Source organism: Ambystoma mexicanum, chromosome 1q, assembly GCF_040938575.1.
Source record: "Ambystoma mexicanum isolate Mex_15411 chromosome 1q, UKY_AmexF1_1, whole genome shotgun sequence".
NCBI classification, from domain to species: domain Eukaryota; kingdom Metazoa; phylum Chordata; class Amphibia; order Caudata; family Ambystomatidae; genus Ambystoma; species Ambystoma mexicanum.
In genome coordinates, this window is record NC_090922.1 from 122,901,530 (window position 1) to 122,927,332 (window position 25,803).

The 25,803-nt window shown below is 46.3% G+C and overlaps 1 protein-coding gene across 2 annotated transcripts in view; it reads right to left on the bottom strand.

The window, feature by feature from the left end:
- The window catches only part of BANP (BTG3 associated nuclear protein), a 1,679,897-nt gene that overhangs the window by 574,196 nt on the left and 1,079,898 nt on the right, over positions 1–25,803 (bottom strand). For both annotated transcript variants that reach the window (XM_069636126.1, XM_069636133.1), the window contains one exon: positions 219–263. In XM_069636126.1, the coding sequence (XP_069492227.1) occupies positions 219–263 (45 nt within the window). The remainder of the gene's footprint in view (positions 1–218; positions 264–25,803) is intronic.

Below are 25,803 nucleotides of genomic sequence, written 5' to 3' on the forward strand. Positions count from 1 at the left end.
TCTCCCTCTCAGAAGGTTGCAACCTCCACCAAGTAGTTTCCTGAGAGGCATTCCATTTATCGTCCATGCATCTGAAGGATAAATCAGAACACTCGCTGCCTAAACGCATCCCCGCAGAATGAACCACTGGGGCTCCTCCAAGGTAAACACAGACAGCGCTGAAATTCCACATGAAGGCAGATATGTCTTTGACCGAAGAAGAACGCTATAAATCTTACCTGGCCGTCTTGTCCCACGTGGACCTGATGTATCTGTAAATTACCCTGTAAGATAATAAAACAGAGTGAGCTAGCAGCACAGGAATTAACCACTGACAGTGCCTCTTGAGGCACTGCTTTTGAGGGAAGTACAGTAAGTGCTTTCCCACGTCCATGAATGTAACAGTTTGTTTCAGATTACCTTGTGAAACCCATCAGTCTAAGGCCTTCTTCTTATGTTCCCCCCATATCATGGCAATAAGTGGTTTGCAAATGGGTGTGTCACTTTTCTGCTCTTGATCCTCATCTAGCAGAGTTTCTCTTCTTTAAGTATATAGTCACTGCTCGGAATTTCCCTCTTCCGCTCGCGAGTTTCTAGTGAGCCCACACAGTCCCAGCTCACCAATGCGGTTTTTATTACTCTATTCTTAGCAGATCAAAGTAATGATATCCAGGTCCATGCATTTGCCTCCATCTACAATGCACACGCGGCCTTCTATCCTGTATTCATATATAAGTTCAGTACTGTTGTGAATCGGGTTTGCACTTAGATGGCCACCACTCTTCCCCTCCCCTCCATCTGTCCTGCCCCCATGGAACCAGGGCATTGACGTTTACCTGCACTGTACTCTGGTGCAACCACGCATTACTCATGTTCAGCTGGTTTGCACTCAGTTCTCTCTGATGTGCACTGATGTAATTCCAATCCACTCTCCTCCAATAAGTTTAGGTCTTGCCTCCATCTGTCTTGCAGCCCCCCCCCCCCCCATTCCACACAGCATCTGCCACCCTCTGCGTCACCCTCACTCTTCCTACTCCCTGCACACGTTTCAAGTACTAAACTGGTGGACAGATGGGGTAAGAATTCGCCAAGTACAAAATATGCACTAGACTAAAGAACATTGCATTTCTCACTCTATTAGGCCACTTACTTGGTGTTGACTGATCCCTTGTAGCCCTTTTTGTAGAGGTTAAGGAGATAATGACCACTAAGATCTGGAATGAGGATCTAGACAGATGGTCAATAGTGAAAGTTAGCCCTTTGGATGGAAAGTGGGCGATCTCTGCTCCATTCTGTACAGGTGTAAACAATTAGGCTACATTATCTAATCAAGCTACTTTATCTTTCAGTTGGCTAAGAGTCTCCTTGAAGGTGGCAGTGCTAAAGAGTACTACCCCAGTACATCCCTAGACCAATCTCAAAAGAGTGCCCTATAGGATATTTCACCTGTTTGGGAGCATTGCTCTGAACCCAAGACGCTCCGTTTACACAACTTTATCAAACGTACAATGCTAAAATATGATCCACAGAAAGAGTGTAAAAATAGAATAAGGATTGCCTTTCTGACAGAGGCAACCGGTAGCGAACAGGATGGTGACCATTATCATCATAGGTGCCCCTAGAAGGAGGCAATGGGGGGCCAGAAGCTGCTGTATCCCCCTAAATGGCCTAATTAGTGGCATGTCAGACCACCCCACCTCCCACCCCCTCAGCAAATACCTTTAAGAGTCTTAAAGCTGCCCCCTCACCCAGACGTCATTTGCACACTTGCAGGCTGTTGCTCTTTTGTCCCGTGCCTGCTGGGCCTAGAGACTCAAGCTACTGCTCATTGATGAAGCCCAAGAAGGCCGAAGCATGTTTAGGGATGCTTGTGGTCTCAGCGAAAGGGATGTGACCAAGCAGTTCGGGCTGGCCTGCCCCTTTTGGGGTGGGACAAAGCCTGATTTCATATGGTCTTTCCCCTTTTGTAATGGTTTGGCAGTCGAAAAACAGGGGTATATAGGGATGCCCAGAGCAATGACAGAGGTTAAGATGAATTCTAAACCTTCCAGCCATCACCTCATGTTTTGCTGTAGCCTTTGTTCTTCTGGCCTGAAAGGGACAGCATGGAAATCAATGGGCCATTAATATCACTGGGGTGGGGGCCATCAATGCTAAAAGTAGGCTTCCTACATGCTGGCCACACTATTGTTTTCCAAATGTGCAGCTTACACTTTCACAGTAAAAATAAAAAAGATTTCCAAACTGAAACATGCTTCATAAACTTACATCCACTAGTTTTCTTTAAACTGTGTTCAGTTTGTTTGTTTGACTGTCACACATATGCCTTGTGATTTTTGTGCCCCTTAATTAGTGTTCTATTACAGGATATATTATTAAAGATGTTATCTGCTTGTGAAACTGCTTAATCACAAATAAATGCTTCTATTGTGCCGACAGCAGTTATTAGGAAACTAACTGTAGGCTCATGAGTGCCAACTTTTGATGTTCACTACAGGGGGCAGAAATTCCACTACACCCGCCCTGAATACAAGCAAGCGACCAGCCCAACCCATCCCCTCTGGCCGAACACATTTTACAGCTCTTGTTTTACAAGGAATTGCAAAAACGTCATACAATTAACAGACAGTTTTAACTATATAACACTACAGCATCAGTCAATTAACCTGCTGAGCTACCCTGGTATCCTACTACTGTAGATTCTGTCTATGTATTGCTTAATGTGCTCAGAATCACTGCATTACCAACAGTGAAGTTCATGTACATGACTTCAACAGTATTTTATCTCCAGCCACACTGGTCCTGTGCATAGATTCATTGTGGATGACCAGTGACGTCTCGTCCATAATGGGCAAGGGGGTGCAACCCACCGGCAACCTCGCACATTATGAAGGATACGAGCAGCCAGTCTAAAGCAAAGACTGAGCATTCCCACAGCTGCAAAGGGAGCGCTGCCTCAACTGCTTTTTTTCAGCTGATGGAGCGCACCTGGGCAGGCTTGAACTGTCTTGAGCTGTCAAACATGGTTTCCGTTTTGATAGTTCCGTTTCCCACCCACACATGTACAATGGGCCATGCAAAGCCAGGGGTTTTTTGCTTCTCCAGCCTTGCATGGCCCATTGGAGATGCTGGCTGGGGAATTGTGCATGCTCGTTTGTGCGAGGGTGATCACTTGCATCGCCCTGCACATACAAATGGAACGGGGAGCTTAATCATCAGCGCTGCGGATCTCGCGTGAATGTGCAGGAACCAGGGAGCGCTCTTTGCTCACTGGTTCCTGTTCATGATATGCGGGAGCTGGAGCACTGGGAGGAAACTTCAAGGGCAGGGCAGAAGGTAGGTTAATTTAAATGTGTATGCATGCGTGTGTGCTTGTGTTGTGTGTAACGAGTGAGTGTATGATGATGGGTGTGCATGTGAATGAACGAGTGCATGTTGGGTGTGAATGTGTGTGTGGGCTTGTGGTTGTGCTGGCTTGGGGGGCTGATTTTGGCCAGTGGGGTCAGGGTGGTGGTGCAACAATGGCATTTTAAAAATGTAGTTGTTGCCCAACCCCCTCCCCAACAGCCAAAATCATTTCCCTGTGCAAGGCACGGTGGGTCCACAGAGCAGACACGGTATTTGTTTTTAATGGCCATATCTGACAGATGCCTAGGAAAAAAATACTGTGCCTGATCCCTAGGCCCCCAGTGTGTCACATGCACACAATCACAATGTGTGCATCTGAGGTACTGAGGGGCCCAAGGGGCGTCAACAGCATTTTTCTACTGGGCATCTATGATGGATTCCTAGTAATAAATGCCATGACTCACGTTGATTGTGTGCATGCGTGGCGCTGGGGGGGGCTAGGGATAAGGCATGCCATTTTTCGCAGGGCATCTTTGATAAAGCAAGTATGATAAGTGTTATTATTTAGCTAGACTGACGTTTTGTTGCAGACAATCTAGCCATGTGTTTGTGTGGCATGATGATTTGTATTTAGCATCTTTGACGACGGAAGCACGATACGTTTTAATACGTTGTAGACTAGCATTTTGATGCAGCCAGTTTGAACATGTTCTCATACTGTGGTATGGCATTTCGAATGGTAAAGCCAACTGGAGTATGTTTTTACGTGGCGTACTGCCATATATTGGTAGAACAAGCATGGACATGTTTTCTTATGGTATCATTACTGACATTTTCTGCAGAGCAAACAGGAGTATGTTCTTATATGGGAATACTGGTTCAGCCATCATGACATTTTCTTTATACAAGCATATATTGCAGGCAACGACATCATGAAAATGTGTTGGGGAAATAATTCTGTGCACTGTTGGTGACTTGCACCTATTAGATTTTTTCATGCATTACCCAACAAAACCAACTGCAAACGGTTTGATTTTTTACTGAATTAAAAAAAAAGTGTGCTGTAAAATGCACAATTTTAAGCCATTATTTTTAAATCCCCCCTCAACCCCTCTTTATTGGTTCTAGCTCCCTCACTTACACTCGGGGGTTCTGGCATATTTGGGGAAAATATTATGCTCCTCCAATTTAAAAAATTCATCAGCCACCACTGGGTTGTATAGCCATAAACTGAAGACTGAAACAATCCTATGGGGGCACTGTGAGGTTCCTGTAACAACTGCTAAGGAATCACGGGAGCAGTGTCCCCCCCCCCCCTTTTGCTCCCCGAATGTAGGTGATATTTCATCTGCAAAACAGACTGTCCTTGACTATCATTCAAAGTGAAAGATGAGTGATACCTCTTCTGTTGAACTGACTCCCTTTCACTGGCTATTATTTAAATCTGAGCCGGAAGTAATGTCTCTTCTGCTAAATACCGCCACTAACTACACATAATTTTAAGCTGTGCAGGGAGTGATGTCTGCCCGATTTAAAATAGAGCAATCTCTTTGAGAGCATAGTGGATTTGTGCAAATTTTGATAGTTAACATTTTAGGATTCATATTAACTTGATGCAAAATCTTTATTGTCTTAAACCTACTCTTAACATGCTTAATGTCACATTTTTTGTAACCAGCTTGGTCAAATATAGGTATATTTTAACCCGTTTGGCCTGTTAACCCTTATTTAATGTGTCACCACCCCGCCCTCCCGGTTGTATTTGTGCCCCCTGGTTTGCCCAGTAAACTGATTTCTAGTGAGCCACTGTATATCACTAGCAGGTGTACATGGACAGTTAATGCAATGCATCTTGCACTTGTTGAAAAATGAAATAAAAAACGTTTAGAGTCATGCATCTTCTGCCTAGCATAAACACTTCAAAGCTAAAAGCTTTGAGAATGTAAATATGAACCTCATTACATGACATGCACTTCTCACTCTTTTGGTAGGTAAAATATGTTAAAGAAACATAAAGAATGTCGATTCTGAATTTCCAAACCATGAAAGACGGCTGCAACCAAAAACACATGTCTCTATTTTAACTTGAATGTCTATTTCTGTAATTTATTATAAAATAATATGTTCCCAATGATCACGTCACCAGAACACAACAGTCATATGGATGCCTGGGAAAAAGATACAGAGCACTAGACGTCTGCATACAAGCGTCCACAGTGGGAAGATCGCTTTCATTTCAAGTCCCCTTCTGAAGAGGGCTTTATTCTGATGTACAGGTTTGTCCATGTCCCTCTCAATCACAATCCCAAGTGAATTCTCAACCTTATACTCCCCCTTCTTTTCAAGATTCTTGTTTTCCTTTCCTGCTTCCACCTCTCCCCCTTGGCGCCCTCAAGAGTGACATGGCTAAAGGGCTGCCTGCGGGTTCAGTGACTCAAAATCATTTATTTCTGAAGTCAGGCCTGTGGAGGGGCCGAGCTGCAGTGGTGGCTGGCTGGTGCGGCATGAGATTGGGGTGCTCCAGCTGCCCTGTTGAGCTACTGGAGCATCGAGTATGGTACGGATCTGAACAGGAACAGGTAACTTGGTTTATATAGGGAGTGTGTAGGGGCCTTCTTTTTTGTTTTAGGGGGGCCTGTGTTATGAGGGTAATGAACTACACAATATGATGAGGACTCAGGCTACCCCTCCCTTTTGACACTAACAGGTGTTTTTTCACAACACAATGGACAGATGTGGCAATTTTTTCTGTACATGCATTCAATAGATCACCACTGTTTTGTTATACAAACAGAATCTTTATTTTTATCATATCTTCATTTTTGTAAAAACCTACTGGAGGCTGTTTGACTTATTTATTCTTGTGTACTTAGAGCTTTTCTTTCGTATCCCAAGGAGCTGTGTTTTGCCGTGTGGTGGTGTCTGTCGTGTGTGCATGCGTACTGGCGGACCTGGTCTCCATAGCATATTAAATGCGGATTGGATGTCGCATTCTGGACGGAAGCGTCGGCACATAGCTTATGGCACATGCGCCTTAACGTCAGGTTGACGTATCGCCCCGTGGTTGGTGCGGGCGTGGTTCGGTGTGTCGCGCAAGTGAAAAAATGCTGTATATCTCTAACGACTAGTGGCTAATGGTTATCCACGGGTTGGGAAAATAGATGTTGAATGTGTAATGTATCGTAGTACTATGCTGGACTATGCTGGTTTATCATCCAGACAGCCAGAGGGGGAGACAGAGACCTGGATTTGAGAAAACTCTAACAGAAATGGATCCACCATCTAGACACAGTCAAAAATGGACTCAATGTTTCCATAGAGTGCAACATTTTCTTCTAAAGCATAGAAGCCGGACATTCCATAATCAGACATTTCCATCCCCAATCAAAATATAGAGTAGCAGCCCAGACAACAAGAGGGTTCCCTAAACATGCACATTTCCCATACCAATTATGTGAAGTACTGTATTTGTTCCATTATGCACAATATTAATAACGATGCATGAAAATGTACGATGCACACAATGTGTCCAGTAACAATGGTAACAAACCCATTGGGTCTGAAATGTAAATGTGTAAAAGCAATGTATATGGAAATGACTGGCTAAACATGCAGATTTTTCATACCAATTATGTTAAGTACTGTATTTGTTCCATTATGCACAATACGAATAACTATGCACGAAAATGTTCGGTGCAAACAATGTGTCCAGCAACAATGGTAACAAACCCATTTGGTCCGAAATGTAAATGTGTAAAAGCAATATATATGGAAAATGACTGGTTGAATTTATTCACACCTTATGATACCACCATCTAGGGCCTCCAGCACCTCTTTTGCCCACTCTCCTTGGAATAGCAACATGAGCGACAACGTTGTGTCCCCTCCGTTCTGTTACTACGACACATTACACATTCAACATCTATTTTCCCAACTCGTGGTCAACCATTAGCCACTAGTCGTTACCCACTAGACACATCACCCTGACGTTAATGCGCATGTGCCATAAGCTACGTGGCGTCACCTGGCGACGCTGCCGTCCACAATGCGACATCCAATCCGCATTTAATATGCTATGGAGACCAGGTCCACCAGTACGGATGCGCCCTGGACAGACACCACCACCACGGCAGTACACAGCTCCTCGGGATACGAAAGAAAAGCTCCAAGTAAGCGCCAACCGGGCATAGCTAGAGTTTCGAGTTCTGTTCAGATAGTCACTCGAACATGAACTGCACCGTACAGGCCGCCAGCCTTAAACATGCTCTATGTGTTGCAACAGCCGATCTAACATTACCCTAGAAGGACAACACAGAAGTAGTATAACAGCATGGACCCATGAGTGTCCATTATGTAGAAGCAAAACGTTTTTCCACGATTAGCAAAATATTGTGAAACATGTGATTACTTTGCCCCAAAAATCACTAAGGATAACTCCTTAATTCGTGTTACTATAACTTGCAGAGACCAAGATTTGGCACCTACACGAGTCATCTTAACCACATGGAGTAGGTGACACACTGAATCACCGGCACATTCAAGGCTCCGAAATATACACCAGACCCGAGGCACTAAAGAAATCAGCGCAGTTATGATAGAGACACACACCAAATGCATCTACAAGTTACATAGATACACCACATTTTAATGTTAATCTTTCCTGTTTTTAGACTCCCTTCCCATCCTACTAAAGGCGTGGCTGAGCAAGTCACTCATCAACCCCCCCTCTCCTTTCTACCAGTCCTGAGGAAAGCATCTGAACAACAACTACAACAACAGTAGTGACTCCTTGTTCATGCTGGAAACACGAACAGTGTCGACTTGATAGGTGTATGGTTACTAAAGCTACACTCCAAGTCATCACAAGTACCAACCCTCTCACTGTGTTTTGGACATACCATAATAATGTGATATGACTGTATAATATGACAAACCAATGTGGGCACCAGAGAAATTGTTTGGTCTAACTTGGTAACACAAGAAAAAAATACACCAAACAGCCTCCAGTAGGTTTTTACAAAAATGAAGATATGTGAAAAATAAAGATTCTGTTTGTATAATACAGTGGTGATCTATTGAATGCATGTACAGAAGAAAATTGCCACATTTGTCCATTGTGTTGTGAAAAAACACCCGTTAGTGTCAAAAGGGAGGGGTAGCCTGAGTCCTCATCAAATTGTCCAGGAACCAGGTAAGAAAGCCTTTTTTTCTAATATGTATGTCTGGATGTGTGTATTATGCATGTATGTCGGAGGTTTATGTATGTATATATGCATTCTGTGCATGGTATCTTCCCTTGTTCCTACGCTTGGTGAAGAAGTTAAGGTTTGATTAAAAAACATAAATCTTTCACCTAGAGCAATCCGTGGCGTGACCCTGCAGCATGATCATAACATGTGTGGTGGTCCAGGCCAGCCCAGAGAGTGGCATGGCCCATGCTTTGTGGAGGAGCTTGGGTCTGGAGTGGGTGTCTCAGTATGTCTCCCAAATTATGTGTTACACCACTGGGCTTGAAAGAATTGAATGATAAGCATTAGCATATGGTGCAAGTTTAACAGATCTTGCAATGGATTAGGACAACTCATCCGATCCTTCCAGAGTGCTTAATGTGTTTTATTCTGTATCTTGACAGGATGAGAACTTTGAGACAGGACAGGTCACTGATGAACAGAGCATCAGGGCTGTGGATGAAGAAGATATCAGCATTCTTGGTGCAGGATAGTGTTTGCTTGGATAGGTAAGGGGGGAGAGTTGGAAGATGTGAGCTGTGGTGCACATCATGCTTCCCTATCCATGATTGGACCTTCAAGGCTTTAACAGTGTCAAACAGGAAAAGCTCTGGTCTACATCTTTGGACACCTTGGCACCAGACATTGGGAGCTAAAGGTAGGTACCAGAGGATGGAAGGACAGTTAATGATAGAAAAAGGAGGGCAAAACAAAGACAGACATTGATTGTCTGGCGAGTGGGGCGGGAGCCATATTACCTTGCTCCACAAGCACTGGCCAAACAACTAGATAGGAAAATAAGCTGAAATGAAGTTTAAGTGGGGAAAAGCAAGACAGGTGACAAGGGCAGAAAAAGGAAGGAAGAACAAAGACAAGGAGCAATTGGTTGGTGGGAGGGGCAGAGGTCACATGACTTTGCTCCACTTGCACCATCAAAGGAAAGACGGCTACAAAGTAGGTTTCGTGGTGAAGGGAAGAGTGTGGCACAGGCGACAACAGAGGGAAAGGGAGGTAGAAATAAAGACAAAAAAACATTGGCATTGAATATTTTTGTTTTGCACAAAGCAGGCCAGTTCAGGCATCGGAGCCCTGCGCATAATTATCAATAACACTGTGGTACCCATGATTTTGCACACAACTTCGTGGCAGCTTCATTGCACGTGTGCTACAATAAATACACAGAAAAGTCTGGATAAATAAAAGACATTCAAAACAATATAAGAATGAGAATGGAAACATTAAAGAACCCATCCAAGTACATGAAACAGGAGTATCTGTCCAAATCTAATTAAACCAAACATCAGACCTTTCTGGACTACAGTTTGAAAGCTGGCAGCTATAAGGGAGAGGAGTAGGTGATACATATCAAAAGGTGCTTCCCTCAAGTCCTCTAGAGTTAACTGGTACTTTAAGAGAATCACATGATCGATGGTGTAAATTTAAACCAACAGATGGAAAAAGGTCAATGTTGAGAAATGGTTCCCTTAAGCTTGGGGTAATGTGGTGAACGAGAAGGAGGACGCAAGTTTATTTAAATAAAAAGTAAAACGCATATCTAACCCTACCGCTATGAGGGACATTCCCTATCTAACAAAAGTAAAACTAAGGGTGCTCCTCAAGTCCAAATAAAAAAGTCTTCTGTCCGAATCCTAAGTAGCTAACTTGCCCTACTTCTTTAGAAAAATCCCTAACTCAAAAGAAAAGGGAGGCTTGTTCACCAGCCTCGGTATGGACTTCTGCCTCACCCAATTGAGTTGATTGTTTCTTAGTCTTAAATTTCAAGTAGATTGTCTTTACAATTTGTGTAAAAATCCTTTTGGAAAAAACTACTATCTTCTCTAACGGTTTCCCTCTCCCTCTGATGAGGAAACCATTTCTAATTTGTAAATGTTCCAATCCCTCCAGGATGAAGCATTAAGACTTCCAAAAAGCCATTAGCTCATGGGCAAAAAGTCTTAGCTTTCAATATACAATTTAACTTTAGGGCTCTTGCCCAGTCGAATAACACCACTCCCCATGATTTATGCACTACGCTGTTCGTCTGGTAGAGTATTCTGCTCCTTGTAATCTATCTCAACATGTGACCTCAGTCTGTGCTCCCTTTACACTCACCGATTAAACTTTATTGTACAGTTTCTGTATCTTTTTCCACTCTTATTTAGCGAGGGTTGTGTGCCTGTCTCATTCTCTTAACTTGGTGTGCGTTGTCGACTATTACAGCCTTGTAATACATTGCTGGTATCCCTTTTCTCTACTTATCAGAGGGACCAGGTGCCTGTAACGTTTAACTGTTCGCAGTATTGGCGGCTATTCTAGCCTTTCAGCACATTGCTTGCTCTCTGGTTCAATGGGGTCCTGCGCCCGTTACATTTGCTCTGGGTTTCGTACTTACATCGATTTTTGTATTCCTGAAAACTCGCAGTGGTGTGTCTTGTTTGCCTCCACAGGTCTGTAACATCTGTGAGAAACCTGAAGGTGTTTATCTGACTAGTCCCTGGGGATCTGTCATCCAGGTGGCCAGGACACGGCCTCCGTTATTGGATCCAGTTCCTGGGGCTGGACCAGTGAGGGAGGATCACCTGGATGGGGGGGGTCCTCAGGGATTGGAAGTGGGACACCGACGGGTGAGACGCGGTATCCTCCATCTTCTAACACCTTTTCCCCAGCCTACCACGCAGGATATTCAAGACACTCTACTCCCGCCCCTTTTCCGACACAAACACTTTCTTACACCATGAAAGACAATGGACTAACACCAGAGCCGTTTACCTGACATGTCCCAACACAAGGGTCAGGTAAAGTTAGGCAATTGACCATAATCAGACACACCGGACGGCCCTTTCCCTTCCCCCACAGGGATAAAAGGTGGAGTACGAGAGCACAGTATGAGCAAGGCAGACCGCACAACGAGACAGCTATCCAAGCACGGCAGTTCAAGAGAAGGAGAAAGGCTGCAAGAACCGAAAGGGTGACAAGGAGAGAAGCAACCTTGCCCTTTCCGACCCAGACTCACAAAGCCTCCCTGAAAGGAATCATAAGACCGCAAACAATAGCCAGCGTGTGTTGCAGCAGATGTCAACGGTACACAGGGAGAGACGCTTGCTACCATGGTAACGGCTTGATTCCAAAAACAAGAAAAGCCAAGCGGTTCATCACAGCTGGTGAGTCGAGGGGAGAAACCGATAAGAAACCAACTGTGTTGAACGAGAGTCGCAAATGGCAATTTAAGGAAAGTTCATAGTACTGTTAACATTAAGAGGAAAACCAGCTGCAGAAGGGTCCGGCACTATGTGGGTGCTTACTTGAGAGACTCTGGTTGATATCCCTTTTGTTGAAACTACTGATACCAGAAGGCCTTAGGAGAGCTGCAAGGAAAAGGTCAAAGTGGTCATACAGGGATCTGGCAAAATCCTATGTAAAATCCGACAAACCATTGGAAAGCTAAGGCAGATGAATCCCGAAAAGTGAGAATGCAAACAGAACATTGCGTTGACACAAGTGAACCCGACAGAGGGAGGCACACAGTGAATTGTTTAAAAAGACATTCAAACTCGTGAATGCAACAGTTGAAATCATTTGGAAAAAGTCGTAGTGAACCCGACGAAGGAAGGCAAACATTCGAGACATGTCTGAACCTGGAACAGGGGGACCCAGGGATGAAGTCATCACCCAATGTACCTTAGAAAGGAACTTTTTGTTTGTTATTTTTTAACACCTCAGGTCCTCGGAGGCAAGAGGCTTTTTGTAGAAATGAGACTTAACCACTGAAGGTCCTGATACCCAAGAACAGAACTGTCGTCTCGTGCTGGGAAAACTTGAGAGTGTGCTTTGCTCAAGAGTCCCGCCTTGTCCCGTGCTCAAAACGTGGAGAAGGGAGACCCCTGGCTACCACATCCTGACTTATCATTTGTGAACACTTATTTCTTTCTTGTGAACACTATCCCACACTATTTTTGTATTTAGTTGTAAGGATTGGCAATGTTTTTTTTAGTATAGGCCCTAGTATTTGACAAGACGCCACTAGGATTGCCTTATTATTATTTAATGGTCGTAGCTTGCTCCCATCTTAGATTTAGGTTTAGATTAGGCGTTTTTCCAACCTGCATATAGAGTTTAATAAACTCCCTTGAACTGTGATCACTTGTGTCTGTCTTTACTGTTGCCACTCTGAGTTCCTTACACATCTCTCTCCACGCCAGTGCCTCCCGTGGCAGGAAAAACGTTTGCTGATGGGAGCTCAGGCTCCTCTTTCCGACGGTTCTCGGTGTTGGTTGCTGGGCCCCAGGCCCACCTCTGGTCTTCAGTGGACATGCAACACTGGAAGACTTTGTCTTTCCGTCCTCTCTCTCGCCTTGACCGGAGCCTCTTGCTCAGTCAAGGAACCCGCCGTCCAGCTAACGGGTTACACCCTCATCATCATCATCATCATCATCATCATCATCGCTGGCTCCACGGCTTGACGTAGCTCAGCCCCTCCAGGACGTAGGTGCTTCAGGGACTCGCCTCTGCATATCACTTACTGTCCTTCCCACCGTGGGAGGTCCCTCTCCATTCACAAAACGCTCGCGTCTCATTAGAATAAATGGAATTATGTTGGTCTTCCGTGATTACGACATTCAAGCGAGGTTCACCATTACATAAAGGGTCAAAGGATCTCTGTGATTTAGTTTTAACAGGGAATGCAACTGTTTTTCGAACATCCATATATGCAGAAAGGGTAGTGTTGACTGGGAGTTCCATGCTGGAAAGGGAGTCATTGTCCCCAAGAGGGGAGTCACTGCCAGTGAGGTCCCACTTCCACAGACCCCTCAGGAGGGTCTTACTTAGCAGGCTCACCTCACTAGCCTCAACGGGGGCGACTCCCCTGTGGGGAGAAGGGACGAATTGTCCCAATTCGTCACAGTAAATGTTGCAGTGTTTATTAGGGGCCGAAATCCCAATTGGAGACATGAAGGAGCAGATGTTTTTGAATAATGGTTTGCAGTTGGTTTAGGAACATACTATCAATGTTTTCCATCACAGGAACAAATACTGTAAACAAAAAAGAAATGAAGGACTGGATCAAGAGGCAGAGGTCAAAATATGCCCAACCTTGGCACCCGTTTATGCAATTCAATAGAATGAAGTAAAAGAACCTGAACATCTGGGGCCAGTTCAGCAAAATATTCCATAAGTGTAACAATATGAATTGGGCCAGCTCCACCAATCTATTCTCTAATGCTGGACATCAGAGATCTGCCATACCTAAACAAAAGGTCTGAAGATCAAGATGGATATAATAGGGTTTTAAGAGTGAGGTTCAGGGTAAAGCAGGCTGGATTTGTTTAGTGTGAGATCTGAAGAGGTGGAATATCAATTACTTTCACTTCAAACAACCAATGCTTTATTATCGTGCTTGTAGGCCTCTGTGCAAGGTGTGGTGGTCAAAGGTCTGTTGCTGTTTGTGATCCACAGACTGACACAGTAATTTGCAGGAGGAAAATTCATCAGAATATGGGTAGTTGTTATTCATAGCCATATTCCGTACTGCACCTGCAAATAGGGCACAGGGTATCCAGGAGTTGTGTGACAGAGTTGAGAAGGAGTGAAATGAGAATCAACATCAACTCTTATTTCCAAGTACTTTTTGAATCATATAGTGAAAAGATGATATGACTGAGTGCTAAAATTATTTGCTTGTAAAGGGCAGAGTGGTGTTATGTTTAGGCTTTTCAGGCACCAACTCTGGGAGCATACATTTTGATACAAAAGCATCTCAATTGCAGGATGGATTGATGTGAAATGGCAACTGGAATTGACGCAAGAAATCTTCATGAATGTTAGAAGGCCAGGAAATGCAAGAAGTTGATGGGTTGTTATGCCTACCAATTCTCACATTAATAATCAAATGCTCCTTCGAAGTTTAGTGATTGATATTTAGCACAATTATGATATAATCATTATAGAGAAGTATTTGTAGTCAACAGAAAATCAGTAAGTAGCCATTTATGAGAAACCTCCCAAAAATAATGCACAAGTTAACATTTAATGATGACAAGCATGGCTATATATATATATATATTATATTTAAAAAATCAGTCTGTCCATATCAATGCCAAACTTGACCCTTGTACATGTATTTAACAGATGGCAAGAAAGAGCGAGATAAGCAGGGAAGAGATGCACAGGTTTTGCACAGCACAGCGCAAGACATGTTTTTCATATATGTGTGTAAGCATATCGATTTTCTCTTGGAGTGGGTAGAAATCAAGCCCCAGAACTCCAACTGTGTGACGAATAGTGATGCTGCGAATCTGTATGGGAAGAATATTAGCCTCTAGTGGCAGCCTAAAATAGGAATAAGTCTGGGGAGGGGATATGGGTTTCCTGGGGGATCAAATAAAAACATAAGGGGTAAAATAGGTAGCTACATGAAAGGATTCTAGAAGGTGGAGATATTAAGGGGCTAATTCACAGAAGCATGTTATAATGGCAAACGCCCATTGGAAAACGTTCTGTGAATTAGGCCCATAATTCCTTATTGTAATTATTTAGCAAATCCATATGGTGCAGCCTGCTAACGCAATCCATAAATTATGGGAGATCTTTCCTGTATTACCATTCTTTTCAAATCTTGGTGTCTGGTGTCTTTCCAGATACCTTTTAATCTCCCAATATTATCCTAATTCTAAATGAGTCTTCATTACCATTAAATTTCAGGCTCATTTATCGTTTACGCTATTAGTCTAGTCTAAATTATTAGAAAGAATGATCCGCTCACTAGTATCTGCTTTTCTTGGTTCTTAGTGTACTTTCTTGCTCTACAAAAACACGGAGTTCATCCTGGCTACTCTACGAAAAATGCTCTCCTTCCTAACAGATTCTCTTCTTGATTCTTGTACTATAACATATTGGTCTGCATTGACACTATTGGACGTATCAGGTGCATTGAATACTGATCATCACCATACTATCCTTTCCCTGCTGCTAACTGGTTTTGTCCGATCTACAGAATTGCTCCTTTTCAGCATCATGGAAAAGGTCAACCTCTCTGTTTTCTGACTTAGCACATGGTGTGCCTCTGTTCTTGGCCTTCTGTTGTTGACTCTATAATATTCCTTTGATATCAGTTACATCTTCTTTTGGATTTCAGGCTCTTTTCCAAGAAGCAGCACAGACATTTTTCTCACATAGCTCTTTTACAGATGGCTTGCATGGTCATTCATCTAAAGGACTAGACGCTGCTGAGTTTTACCAAGGGGACCATCACTTATTGCCTAACCCTTATTCCCACTTCTTCCACCTGCATGTACTTTTCTCATTCAACTTTTGTCTCAGCCTCTGATTAAAACTTAGATTTTTCTGCTTTGTAGTTGTGTGTCTTTTTATTAATTTATTCTCTGTTGCTCATTTTTAGCACTATAGAAGTCTTTCCCAGTCACTAGATTTCTTCTTCAGACTTTAGTTTTGTCTGGTTTAAACTATTGTTGTCCACTTGATATTATGTTTTCTAATTATGCACTTTTGCACTTTTAATCCGTCTTCCATGCTGATTTTTGTATGCTATTTGTTTTGGATACTCTACTCACATTTCTCCATGCATCAGCAGGCTGTATTGGCTCCTAGTCTCTATTTCCAGCTTCATGTTCTTTGCACTATGTTTAAATATTTGTGCTCTCTTGTTTCTTCCTTGCGTATCTAATAGATTATGTTTCTATTAACCTTGCTGGCAATCTTTTATCTGCATCTCTTAGCTGCATGTTCTTCCCTCATTCCCCCCTTTGTGCATTCAGGTTAGCCTTTTTACGTCTATTAGCTACCAAACTTCAGAATGCTCTTGTGGCTGGAATACAACAATTTACATCTTTTGCATTATTTAGGAAACATCTGAAGGAACACTTGCTCTATTTCTAAATGCCCTCTAACCATGTCACAATGCCTTCTTCAGTAATTGTGTACAATGTGAACCTTTCCCTTCATTACTGTACCATTCTTATACTATGAATCAATTTAGATTAAAAAAACGCCATATACATGAAAATAAATAAACCATGGTCACTAAATAGTAGTTTTTACTCCGAGCTACAGGATGTGATGTAATTAATTTGCAAATCTTCTACAGGCCACATGTTTTGAACACACACATTTTATTGAACTTCACATAGTTTGGGGAATTGGCTTTATTTTATATTCAAACATTTAAATAGATAGAAATGTGCCTGTATCGTCTATTTGTAGGAACAGTTCATACCCCATAAGGCAAACATTTCTCAACAATATCACTACAAATGATTGGCTATGAAACTATTTTGATCATTAGAGGTTAGGGTTGAGAGTTCAGGTGTTTGGCACAACAAGTGCTTTCTCTGCAGGGATTATACTCAAAGACTAATACGTCGCACTGCCTTAACATGTGAATAAATATTGCACTCGGAAAAAAAAAGATCTTAGCTTGCTCCTTCATTGCTTTTCAGATCACTTCAAATGGGTGTGAAGTTCCAGGACCTGGGTAATTGTTAATATTAAATCAGGATATGTGTACAAGTAGGACATTTGAATTTGAGGATCTATTTGGCCAAAGAGAGAGGATTAAGAGCTTTAGGTCTATATGGGATTTATCCTACCTTCCAAAATGCTTATTTCTGGTAATAATAAAAAAGAAGTTAGTCAAAGGCTCTCTACAGCATCCTGTGAATCACCTTAAGTAAGATGATGCAATGAATTGCTCATAATGACGTGGCAGGAGACTGAAAACCCACTAATGTCACCAGCACAGCAGCACAGATGTGATGGAAGAGGAACCATTGAGAACCATGGGGGAGAGGCTGAAAACACTGAAAGAAATTAGTATATAAGGAAAGTGGAGAGAAACATCGTACCAATCCCAAAGCAGGAAGGGAAATATAAAGAAGGATCCATACAACTACAGAGACTACAACGATCTTGGACCTGCAGAATGAACTCTTATAAGAAGTGATGTGCTGCAACAGAACATGGAGGTCAGGGAAGTCTCAGTAAAATGGTTGTGAATCCTGACAAAGCAAAGCTATCCGGGAAACCTCGCTGAAACAGTTGTATTGCAATTAAGCAATAAGCAATAAGGGCAAACATTTGTGTATCCTAAACCAAATTGCCAGGAGGCCAGGAAAGGAACAAGTTACTTACCTGTAACTGTTGTTCTCCAGCATGGGTCTGGCATGGATTCACATGCTCATGAATATTCCCTGTCATCAGGCTGGGAATCCTCAGTAAAGAAAAATCAGTATCAGTTTCTTTTCTGATCTGTCTTTCGTAGTAGTAACCAATCACTGATCTCTGCGTCATACTGACCACAGCCAATGACTGCCATCTCCCTAAGCCCCGCCTCTGGCAGCCATCTTCAGATTTGGTAGCACGTGAAGTGGCAGTATGACCAAGTGAAGAGCCGCAGAGGGGTAGGCGGGAGGGTTCACATGTGAATCCATGCCAGACCCATGCTGGAGAACAACAGTTACAGGTAAGTAACTTGTTCCTTCTCCAGCATGGGGTCTGGCATGGATTCACATGCTGATGAATAAAAGAATACATAGCAGTACACACATGCACAACCACGGGAGGTGGCAAAGGCTCAACATTAAGCATTACATCGAAAACTCAAGATTAAGCTATTCTTACCTCCTCACCAGGCTCACCTTAGGCGAACAGGTTGCGCAGCACTGCTTGGCCGACCCTGGACTCCTCCCTGGAATCCCGATCAACGCAGTAGAATTTCGTGAAGGTGTGCGTCGACCTCCACGTAGCAGTCCTGCAGATGTCCAGCAAGGGCACACCAGATAGGAACGTCGTGGTAGCTGCGATCGCTCTAGTGGAATGGGCTCTCGGACAGCCAGGCAGCGGTCGGTTTGCCAACCGATGACAGTGCATGATACAGCCGGAGAGACATCTGGAAATGGAAGCCTTCGAGAGAGCCTTCCCCTGATTGACAGGTCCAAAGTTCACAAAAAGTTGTCACGTCTTCCGAAAACTCTTTGTGCGGTCCACGTAGAACTTGAGCGCTCTAGCCACATCCAGCGAGTGCAAAGTCCTTTCAGCCGGCGACAAAGGCGACGGGAAGAAAACAGGCAACACCAAGGGTTTGTTGAGGTGGAAGTCCGACGGCACCTTGGGCATGAAGGATGGGTGCGTCCTGAGCACTACCCTCGTGTCGTGAAAAGTCAAGTACGGGGGCTTGCAGGAAAGGGCCTGAATCTCTCTCACCCGTCGTGCGGAGGTGATGGCCACAAGAAACGCTGTTTTCCACGACAAGAACTTCAACGGAGCTGAGTGCAAAGGCTCGAACGGAGATCCCATGAGCTTGGTCAGCACCACGTTGAGCTCCCACGCCGGGGCCGGGGCCTTCACCGGCGGGAACGATCTGAACAGTCCCTTCATGAATTCTTTCACCAGACGATGAGACCACAAAGACGTCAGTGCTGTGGTTCTGGTGTATCGGGAGATCGCAGCAAGATGAATCTTGATGGAAGCGTGCGCCAGTCCAGCGTTGGCCAGCGTCAGCAGGTACGGCAGTACTTGAGGAGCCGTAATCCGTAGAGGGTTAATCTTCTGTGCCTGGCACCAGACAGAGAAGCTCTTCCATTTGTGTCCGTAGCATTTAAGAGTTGAGGACGCCCTGGCCTTTGCAAGAATCTTTCTGCAGTCGGCCGGTATGTCGTAACCTCCAAACTCTAACGCTGCAGGAGCCAGACCTGCAAGTTCAGAGACTTTGGGTCGTGATGGAGGATGGCGCTTCCTTCCCTGGAGAGAAGATCCGCGTCCACTGGCAGCTTGATTGATGGGGACGCTGACAAGTCCAGAAGGTCCGGGAACCATATCTGCCTCGGCCACGCAGGTGCGATGAGGATCATCCTGCACCGTGACCTCTTGAGTTGGTTGATGAGCCGGATCAGCAGCGGCAATGGAGGGAACACATATAGGAACAGGCCCTCCCAGGGGAACGAGAAAGCATCGCCCATGCTGCTCGGCTGGAGAAACCTGCTGGCGAACCTCCGGCACTTGGAGTTCGTCGCCGTCGCGAACAGATCGATCTGGGGTGTGCCCCATCGTCGGAAGAGGCGGTCCACCAGATCCTGTCGTAGTTCCCACTCGTGGCACTAGCGCAGCTCTCTGCTGAGCGAGTCGGCGATGGTGTTTTTTATTCCTGCCAGATGAAACGGCACCAGAAACATCCCTTGGGCGACGGCCCAATGCCACAGATCCTGCGCCTCCTTGGACAGGGCTGGGGATCTGGTACCGCCCTGCTTCCTGATGTAGAACATGGTGGTGGTGTTGTCGGTGAAGATCCTCACCACCTTGCCCTTGAGGGACGGAAGAAAGGACCTGAGGGCCCAAAACACTGCACGGAGTTCCAGGACGTTGATATGGAGGGACTACTCCGTCGGCAGCCAAAGGCCCCTCGCGTGCAGATTTTCGATCTGCGCTCCCCAACCTTCCAGGGAGGCATCCGTGGTCACTGTCTTCTGGTGGCCCGGGGTCTGGAAGTCCATGCCCGCCGTCATATGCGCGCGGGTGCCCCACCACCGGATCGCTCGTCGGAAGCTCTCGTCAAGTGTGATCCTGTCCTCGAAGCTGCCCGTCGTCTGGATCCAGCGAGCGTCCAGGAACTCCTGTAACGGGCGCATCCGAAGCCTGCACAGGCGGATGAGATAAATGCAAGAAGACATCATTCCGAGGAGGGACTTGACGGACCTCACCCTGGCCGCGTCCGCAACCAGCATCCGCTGCACCTTGTCCAAGATGGCCTTCGTCCTTTCCTCCGACGGAGAGGCCAGAAGCGCCACTGTGTCGAGCTTCGCTCCCAGAAACAGTGCGTCTTGCGCGGGCACCAGGTGGGACTTGGCGTAGTTTATGGAGAATCCCAGGTCCATGAGTAGTTGGACGGCCCTCGCCGTGTGCTCTGCGGCAAGCTCCTTTGTCTTTGCTCGATGAGCCAGTCGTCCAGGTAGGGGTAGACGTGGATCCCCTCCAGGCGCAGCCGCGCCGCCACCGGTGCAAGGCACTTGGTGAACACCCTGGGTGCCAACCTCAATCCGAAGGGAAGGGCTCTGAACTGGTAGTGACGCCCTTGGACCAAGAATCTGAGAAACTTTCGGTGTCCCTTTAGGATGGGGATATGGAAGTAGGCATCCTCCAAATCCAACGACGACAGGAAATCATCCCCCTCCAGTTGACCCAGGACGTGCTGGAGGGTGACCATCCGGAACTTCTGTGCCTTGATGAATTTGTTCAGTCGTCGTAGGTCCAGGATGGGACGCCATCCTCCCGTCTTCTTCTTCACGAGGAAGTATCTTGAGTAAACTCCGGAGCCCCGAAGCCTCTTTGGGACGAGCTCGATGGCGCCTTTCTTGAGCATCGCCTTTACCTCCAAGAGAAATTGAGGGACGTGATGTTCCTTCCTGGCCACGGGGGGGGACGCGCGGGCACTTCTTTAGAAACTCGAGCGCGTGACCCTGGGCCAGGGCGTCCAGCACCCAACGGTCGGTGGAGATGGACTCCCACGCACTGATGAAGCTCGCCAGCCGGCCTCCCACCGGGGTGCTTCGGTGGGGGCCCGACCCCACGGCCGGTTCAGTCCTGCTTCGACAAGGCTTTGCCGCCTTGTCCTCCTTGGCGACGACGGCGGGGTCCGCCCGACTTGCCTCGTCCCCTGTAGGCTTCCTGTGACGACGAACGGGCCGCTTGACGATAGGTGGAAAATCCACCGCCAGAACCTTTGGAGGCACCCTGCTTGCCTCCGCCGCTCCGAAACGGCGGCCGTCATTGCTGGAGAACAACAAGAGCCCGGTCCGTCTCCGTGTCCATCTTGATGGCTTGTAGGGAATCGTCCACTGTTTTCCCAAACAGGTTGCTCCCGTCGAACGGCATGTCCAAGACTCTGGTCTGCACGTCCTGACGGAAGTCAGTTGCCTTGAGCCATCCACGCCGTCTAATGCACACGCCGTTGCCCAACTGGCGAAATCCAGTGTCAGCGATGTCCGTCGCCATCGTAATGGTGTGGTCCGACGCCACTTCTCCTTCCTGCAAGATCTCTAGGGCCTCTGCCCTCTTGTCGTCTGGTAAGAAGTCCAGCAGGGGGGCGATTTTGTACCACAACTCCCTGTCGTAGCGGGCTACGATAGCCAAGACGTTGGCAGCTTTAATCGTCGTCGCTGCCGATGAGATGACTCTGTGTCCCATCGTGTCCAATTTCTTTCCCCCGCCGTCCGGCGGGGAGGTTGACGTAGAGGCCGAGGCCCCCCCCCCCGCTTTCTTCTTGGCCGCCGTGGAGACGACCGAGTCCGGGGTTGGCTGTGCCCGAAGGCACAAGGGGGCCGCGTCCGGGACCCGGTACTTCTTCTCGTACCGATCCCTTCTCGCAGGCGTTGTGGATGGGTTCTTGAGGAGGGCGAGACCCTCATCCCAGATATCGTCCAGTAGAGGTACAGCGAGGACCGTCTTCCTCTTGGTCTCGTGCCGTTGATAAAGGAAACCTTCCTTCTTCTTCTCTTCCGGGCAGAGCTGAAAAAGCTTGGATGCCCTGGCGATCATGGCATGAAACGATCCAATCTCGTCTGGCGGGGAAGCCCGGGGAGGAGGTGACGACGGGAGATCCTCGTCGTAAACCTCGTCGTCTATACCCGTATCATCCCCACGGGACGTGGACGGGGAGGAGGGCTGAGCAGGGCGCGATGGTTGAAAAGGAGGTGGAGGATGAATCCTTCTTCTCTTAGGAGGAGGGCTCCCAGAAGGGCCTGGCTCCGGGTCCCCCGTCGGGAGCGGTTCCTCCGTTGGTGGTAACGGCAATCTTGTCCTTCTCTCCGAGCATAAGGACTGTATAGCCAACAAAATGGCCGCCAAGTTGTCTTGCGGCACTGGTTGAGGAGATTCCGATGAGCGGTCAGGGGCCCCGTCGGCACCCTCGACGCTCTCGTCGTCTCCTACGTCGGGGTCCCTCCCGACGGGCTGGTCTTCTTCCACGCCAACGCCGTGGCTTAAGACTTCGATCAGCTCCTCCTCAGAGGTTGAGGCCGAATCCACTACGACCTCCTGCCCCCCCTTTTTCTTCTCCGTCGGAGGTTTCACGGGGGTCCTGTCGATGGGCATGAAAGAGGACTTCCTCCGCGGTGGCAGGGAGACTCTGGGCCCCGAGGTCGCCACCACTGGTGTAGCCTCCACAGGCTGAGCCAGGGCCGCCGCGACTGTCTCGATAGAGGCCTTGGCCGGGTGGATCAAGGCTTTCACCACCTTAGGTGCGCTCACCGCCTTCTCCTTGGGGGGGAGGGTCACCGCCTCGCTCCTCCTCCAATGGGGCCTTCGAGCTCGACCGGGGTCTCTCCAGGAGCTTCGCCGGGTGTTCGGCCTTCCTCTTACCCGAGCCAGAGCATTGGCTCGTGGTTGATGGCGCCGGGGAGGATGCGCCCTGCCTGGCGCCCGTAGAGCCCGACCGTTCGGCGCTCCCGGTGCCAGCGGACTCGCGGTGCTTGGCCTTCTGTTGGACCCCCGTCGCCGGGGCGCCCTCAGAGGTCTTAGAAGACCGCTCGGACTTCTTCTTCTTCTCGCCTGACGGGCTCTTCCCTTCCAGCCAGTTGGCGAGACGCAGATGGCGGTCCTTCATGGTCCGCTCCGACATATTGCCGCAAAACGCACAGTCCTTCTCCACGTGCGTCTTGTCCTCATGCAGGCAGTAGAGGCAAAGGGAGTGTTCGTCCTCCTTAAAGACATTCTGAAGCTGGCATCCAGGGCAGCCCCTAACAGCTTTCCGGGCGTCGAGCTTCCCTTCTCCTGGGCCATGATCGAGATGGGCCTGAGAAACTTCTGGAGTCCTCCAAAAGCGTGGCTCGACGAAATCTTCACCCTTAGGGGCCTAGAAGAATCCGACACGGGTCCCCATTGATCGGATAAAGAAACGGTGGAGCTTGAGGCTCTTTTGACCGAAAAAGAGAACATTTTCCTAAGAAAAAGCGCGAAAAAAGCACTAAAGCTCGAGAGCAATAGCACGAGGATCCCAACACTTGAACGTGCGGTAAAAATCTGAAGATGGCTGCCAGAGGCGGGGCTTAGGGAGATGGCAGTCATTGGCTGTGGTCAGTATGACGCAGAGATCAGTGATTGGTTACTACTACGAAAGACAGATCAGAAACGAAACTGATACTGATTTTTCTTTACCGAGAATTCCCAGCCTGACGACGGGGAATATTCATGAGCATGTGAATCCATGCCAGACCCCATGCTGGAGAAGCCTCTCACCAACTTTTGTGAATCCTGACAAAGAGGCCCATAAATACTTGAAGATCTTGTTATATTGTGACCAAACAAAGAAGCCAAGAGAACCTATTAGCCCTAACTGGACAAACCAAAAGGATCAGTGAAGTATTTGTAAATCATACCGTGGATTCTAGCAAAGGTGTACAAAGGATGCCAAGCCGCTCAGAGTGTCCAGGAGAACAGAGGTCGATGTTAAGGATCTGAAAGAATTTCAATCATGAAAATATGTATAGTGGTTAGTGCCAAGCCTCTCAGAGACTACCAAACCTCGAAAAGCATACAAGGTAAATATCAAACCTCTAAGAGTCCAGACCGTAATGAATAATCTACATTTGTCTGCTAAGTCTCAGGGAAACTAAGCATTTTTCAGGATATAAAGAAAAGAAGAAAAACCCTCTCAAAAGCTCTCATATACTTTTCGTCTTGGGGGTGGGGTAAATCCATCACAGGCCAAGCTCAAACATTAACCCGACAAAGGATGATGTGGGGCACAGAAGAGAACAATTAGAAGAAAGGAATTAGTGAAGAGATGAAGAACTAAGGTTGAGACACAAGTAACATTGGTATATCTGTGACAAAGTTTCCTGCCTGTGATTCGGGACAGGCATCTGAAGGGCTTAGTGGGGCCAGGCATCACCATCCGCTACATAGAATTGGCCCCATAGGTGGTATAGTAGGTGGTATAGTCTGGGTGCAACAGACCTCACCTCTCTTTCCAGAGTCGCAGTGGGATCTTGTCACATGGTGACAAACTTAATAATACATAGTATTTCATGGTTAAGTGCCAGTAAATCTCTGTTAAAACAAGGTGGATAAAGGAAAAGGACTACTGCTCCTACATTGGAGAAATGCGCTGTTTGGAAAAGTGAGTTCCTAAAGAGAAGCAGTCTCAAACACCATATACAGGAGAAGGTTCGGCCTCCTCGTCTGAGTGGCCTGATGCCAGACACCATTCAGAATTCCATGAGTTGCGGACATGCCAACAAAAAAAAGAAAAAACAAGAAAAAGACAATGACCAGACCTCAAGAAGGGTCATTCAGCCTATCAGAAAAATAGGCGAGAGGGGTGTCAGTTTTTGTGCCTCTCGCGCTACATCAAATGCACCAATGGGGTCAAGGAAAAAAATCTTTAGCACCTCTAAGCATAGTTTAGCAGGGGAGGGGCCACCCCATTATATAACCTGCCCTAGCCCCGACAATGGCGTGGGAGTTGGAGTGCGGCCAAAGAGAAGAGGAGATGGCAGGAGAGAGGAGTGAGAAGCAGCTTTGGAGGCTTGAACAGAATAGGAAGGACAGGAGGAAATTGAAAAGACTGGACGAGATAAAGTAGCTAGGGAAGAAGGGAGGTTGATTCACATAGAGAAAGGGGTGAAGCAGAAAATTGGTAAGAACAGGAAGGAAAGAGAAAAGAAGGAGCATGAGAAGGAGACCAGAAGGGAGCAGGTTGTATTATGGAATTCAAAGGTCGACACGTCAAAATATAGAGATTTTAAAGTTGATAACCACTAAGCTCTACATTTCCATTATGTGTGTTTAAGGTCGACCTAATGATTTCCTTCTCATTGTTTCCACTTGTGAGTATTTTATACATTAAAAAAAGAATTGTAAGGTGCAAATGGCTGTTTTCACATTATCATTTTACTTTAATGAATGCCAATGCCATAGTTAAACGTTTTTATGGCAATCTCTTAACATACATACATATATAGTCCTCGAAAACTGCTATTTTTTTCTGCCTATTTGCACATTTAAAATAACACATTTTTTAATCATCAAATACTGCATTAATTAATATGACACTATTTATTGGTATTTGTAAGTTGTTTAGCGCGATTTTTTCTCCTTTTTAGATCAGGTTCCTAGCTGTTTGGCTGCACATGTTCACTGTAAAACACCACCACCAAACCTCCCGATATCCAGACCTGGCTCTCCGTTATGAACCTTGAGGGCTTCAGGCCCCAGCTTCCCACTTGCAGCCAAGTCCCTTGGG